Raw genomic sequence first — 4,779 nt, 5'->3', positions numbered from 1 at the left:
ACTGTAGCAATGCACTCCCTCTCTATAGTGTGTTGATATGGCAACATACTGGCTAAAAATAACCATGCGCCACTGGCATGGTGCAGTACAGGCGGTTACTGTGCCACCATTTAGTACTTCCAAAAGGAAGTATTTAATGATGGCACAGTAACAACGAAGCCAGGAATTTGTCAATTGGAAATAACTGAGAGAAGAATCTGGGTGTACTAGCTGAACACACAAACATTACAAACCACTCATTAGGACTAGGGTGTTTCAGATGGATTATATTTTTTAACAGAGACAGAGAAATATTATGCCCATCTGGAGCACTGTATGAAATTGTGGTCACCCGTACTCATGAAATATAAACTCAAACAAACAGATGCTGAGAAAGGCAACTAGGATGACTTGAGAGAATGAAGTACTCTCATCCTCAATGTGATGAGAGGAAACTAAGAGTATGCCTATACAGGCTCTGCATTACTCCTGAGGTTGCACTTGAAAATAAGACCCACACCTGCTCTGACTCTGGACACTCTGCATCTGGTGGTCTGACTGTAAGGCTACTCTTGAGACACACCTGCCCAACTTTTGAGCGCACGAGAGAGACGGAGAGCAGTGGTGGTGGGCATTGCTAGAGTGTCCTTACCACCCCAGTTCCTGATTTGGAGTGTGTAGAGAGGATGGAATTGTGTTTTTCTCCATGGTCATAGGGGACAGGACTAGAAGCAATGGCTTCAAGCTGTAACAAAGAGGTGGTTTAGTTTGGGATGATCTTACCTTGAGCAGCTAGGCTAGATGATCTTGTGAGGTCCCTTCTAGCCCTACTTTCTTATGATCCTATGACACAGTTGCATAAGATATCAGGGAAATAGACTTGATGCCTCAACAAGTCCCTTCCAGTCTTATGTTTTTCTCTCGTAGTCTACAGAACTACCTAACATTACCTTATCAGAAGATGATTTGCTTTAAAATGGTAAGTAGACAAGTTTAAGGGCTGGAATTGAATAAATCTTAGAGGAAGAGTGCAGCATACAGGACTTGATCTTCTAATGCTGACTAAAGGAAAAGCTACCTAATTAGAAATATGACAACTTTGAATAAGCACAATGAATGGAGCAACACTAATTTAGATGACAACTTTTAATACACACTGGTTAAAAAAAAAACTACTAAAAGAAGGAAAGAAATAAGACCCATAAAACTGGAGGAAACATAACAAAGGGAAATAAAATGGCAATTATTCATGGACCAGATAGAGGCTTTATTATACCTCTGCAAGGTCTGAAAAGAGTGCTTGGCTTGTGCTACGTCTCAGTGTATCCCAATAGCTTCTGGGGGCATGTTCCTCTCCTTCTGTTTTAAGTACCTGTAGAAGTTTCAAGAAGTACAACTGTTTGAAAACCAAGAAGCAATCATAAAAAAACAACAGCTTACACACTTTAAAATCTTTTCTAACTAAATTTCAAAAGCAGTTTATCCTTGTGTTTTTCTCCTGTACAAAGAAGAGTATTATATCACATTGCTTATAAACCAAAGGCATCTCAAATGAGTAATGGTACTGATAGCTTTTTCCTTATGACACAATGTGGCTTTGCAAGAAGGATCACCAGACATTGTTTTGATAGAGTAACGCTGAGGAAAGTGAAGATATATTGATGAAAATACAGTTAGAATTTTTAAAGCTATTTTGGAACTGTATTAGTACCTAAACTGTTTCTTGTGACATTAGGCTTGTTTTCTTATTTTTCAAATATACACATCAAAGGCACTATATAATAGTTACATACAACTTAACAGATCAGTCACACCTTGTGGCATTAAAAAATATCAGTCAAGCCCATTAAATCTGATGTTTAATTCTAGGTTATACACTTGATTAGGGCTGTCTAGGGATGTAATTTATTATGTGATCTACTTGAAAGACAGAGCTGTTACTTTTTCCCAAAGAATACAGCCATATCTTTTTGTCATTTAAGTGCTCAACATGATTTCTGGAGGCCTGAGAAACTATAACATTTTGTTCCCCACTTTGCCACCACCTATAAAGGCCCCATACAAATACATTTTATCCTTTTTAATCAAGTACACGTAACCTTAAAGAACCTCAATGGTTCTAAGTTGGTTATAGTTGCTGCTAATATTTCAGGGCTCTCTGGTCTTGTCAGAATAGATATGAGAGACAAAGATTGGGAATAAATTCAGTTTTCCAAGTACAAATAGGAAAAATCCTAATTTTTGTTATTTTTGGTCATCATATATTGTTAAACATTAAAGAATTTATATTGCCATAAATTACAAATACTGTGTCTCTGAGAACATGTTTTCTCTTAATTATAAAGAACCAATAACGATGTTTGAATACCAACCCAATGTGTTGCTCTCTTAAAAAAACACAGAAACGAATATAGAAAGATCTTCTGGTTGAAGCATTTCTGGGCATTATAGTTCACAAAATTTTTGCCTCAAGAAAATAATCTTCAATTATATGCTTCAAAATATAGTATTTTTTCATGTAATGACATGCAGGACAGTTACTAAGTTAGTTTAGATGCCGAACTTGTATAGTGTGTATTATCTCTGAGAAATACAATTTTAGAAATATACATATGACAAAAAGAACAAGAATAAATCGTGTTTTCTATAAAAAAGAAAACTGTGAGTCTAAACTTATATATTTAGCAAATTATGTCTAACCTCCTATTTTTATGCAAGTTTTTAAAATATTCCACACATTTTGTACAAGAAAACGTATTTCTGGATTCATGCTACATGGCATAAGGTTTTTAGCTAACAAAAGACCCCAAATATACAGCTTTACCCATCCTGTTGATCTGGGGGCCAACCTTTTTGGCACACATACCACAAATAATCCCCACACCCTCCCCAGGTACCACTCCGATTCCCTTCCCCTGCCCTATCTGCTATTCTGCTTTCTGCCCTTTCTGCCACTGTGCTGCTTATTCCTTCTCTGCTCTTCCATGTGGCATGTGGGCAACAGGTTGGCCACCCTAACCTATGCTAGCTATCAAAATCTAAATCTATTATACACACACCGTACAATCTCTGTAATAAGCAAAGTCATTTTTACACGGGTCATCCAGCACATAACACTGAGAAAAGCCTCTCATTCAAAGCATGGAAAGTACAGTATAACCTCATAAATCTGGCATGCCTGGGACTGAGCACCTGCCAGAAATGTGAAAATTCTGGATTTTTTAAACCAGAGAGGCAGCGCAGGGTGGTGGATGGTGGCAGCAGCCGCTGCATGCAAGCTCCCCACTCTGCTGCTCCGGCACTGGCCACAGCTACTTCTAGAGCTAGTGTATTTTTAAAAAGTGCAGGATTTTTGATGATTGCAGATTTATGAGGTTATATTATATCCAGAAAATATCCACAATAGATTCACTCACTACTAACAGGATGCAGCAGATTAGTTCAATGGGTAGATTACTTCATTGGGTTAAGGTATTTAAGGCCTTTGGGCCTGGACACAGGATACATTTACACCAGTGTAATTTATATATATTTTTTATACACTGATGTGGATTACATACCTTAAGATCTGGTGCAGCCAAATGAGCAATTATTCCAGGGTAGCTCTACCTAGTAGGCACCAATTCTTGCAGCTCACCATTAGGTTACAGGCAGGAGGCATTTGCCTTTTTGCCTTGAACAGTTACCCCAGTATAAACTGCTTCATACATAATACCTACCCTGGTATTGTTTGACTCCTCAATTTTCCTCAGGTGATTCAACACTGCATTTCAACAAGTTGAACTGGTGAAGAATTCTGGTGTGTACTTGCTTCTTTCTTATACATGTGTAAAAGCTGATTACACTGGCATATTCAAACCTTTTGTTTAACTTCTACATGCATCTATCCTTAAAAACCATATTCTACAATTTTGTATATATGAACAGTTTGTACATTTTCTTGCTATTACTATATGAGTCAAACACACGTACAATTTTAATGTATATCAAAATTATTAGTTGAAATGCATCTTACTAGAAATGGCACCTAAGGGTGTTTACAGATGTGCTCTGGGAGGTGGGGGGAGGTGGGGGGGCACTTTAATTAGTGCATCTCTGAAAGCCGCGCTAATTACAGGCGTTTAGAGCATCACATGTATCAACTCCCCGTGTTGACAAATGGCAGTAGGGCACTTTGAACTAAAACTCATCGAATGAGCTTTAGCTTAAAGCACCCCGCTGCCATTTTTCAGCACGGAAATACTGATATATGTGATGCTGATATCTGCTGGAGCACAGTAATTACCATTTTCCAGCAGATTAATCGAGCCTGCTCTCACGTACTGTAATTACAGTGTGTTGGTACAGCATTGCTGCATATAGGAGCTGTTAGACACTAACTGGTTCAGGCAACAGCCTAATTTGTCAGATGTTATAATGATGTTATCTACAAAAGTACCTCCCTCTCTGAACCAGTTAGGTGCCACCCTTACTACCTCCTGCCTTACTAATATGACTAAATACCTCTCTTCCTATCAGAGGTGCATTTATTTTAGCTGACAATATTGATCAGTCACTGAAAAAGTTAGTATACCTTAAAAGTGTGCCTTTTATTTTTGGCGAGGCAAGGATTTCTTAGGGTGATAACTTTTACTGGACCAACTACATAGTTGCAAAAAATCAGACAAGCTTCTGAAAGTAAGACATTCTTCTTTGTCTTGCATTCAAAAGCTTGTCTAACTTTATCCCAACTACATAGTTGGTCCAATAAAAGCTATCACCCTAAGAAATCCTTGCCTCTTGCACAATCGGGACCACAAT

The 4,779-nt window shown here is 38.1% G+C and overlaps 1 protein-coding gene across 3 annotated transcripts in view; it reads right to left on the bottom strand.

Annotated features, from left to right (window-relative positions):
- MICU3 (mitochondrial calcium uptake family member 3) overlaps window positions 1-4,779 on the bottom strand; it is a 90,836-nt gene that overhangs the window by 34,980 nt on the left and 51,077 nt on the right. For 2 of the 3 annotated variants that reach the window (XM_019553131.1, XM_019553132.1), the window contains exon 9: window positions 1,256-1,351. The exons of the other annotated variant lie outside the window; for it this stretch is intronic. In XM_019553131.1, the coding sequence (XP_019408676.1) occupies window positions 1,256-1,351 (96 nt within the window). The remainder of the gene's footprint in view (window positions 1-1,255; window positions 1,352-4,779) is intronic. 3 annotated transcript variants of the gene reach the window in all.

The sequence above is a fragment of the Crocodylus porosus genome, unplaced genomic scaffold, assembly GCF_001723895.1.
Source record: "Crocodylus porosus isolate Cpor-Errol unplaced genomic scaffold, CroPor_comp1, whole genome shotgun sequence".
In the NCBI taxonomy this organism is placed as follows: Eukaryota; Metazoa; Chordata; order Crocodylia; family Crocodylidae; genus Crocodylus; species Crocodylus porosus.
The sequence above is the reverse complement of the archived record's forward strand: the minus strand, read 5'-3'. Positions and strand labels throughout refer to the sequence as shown.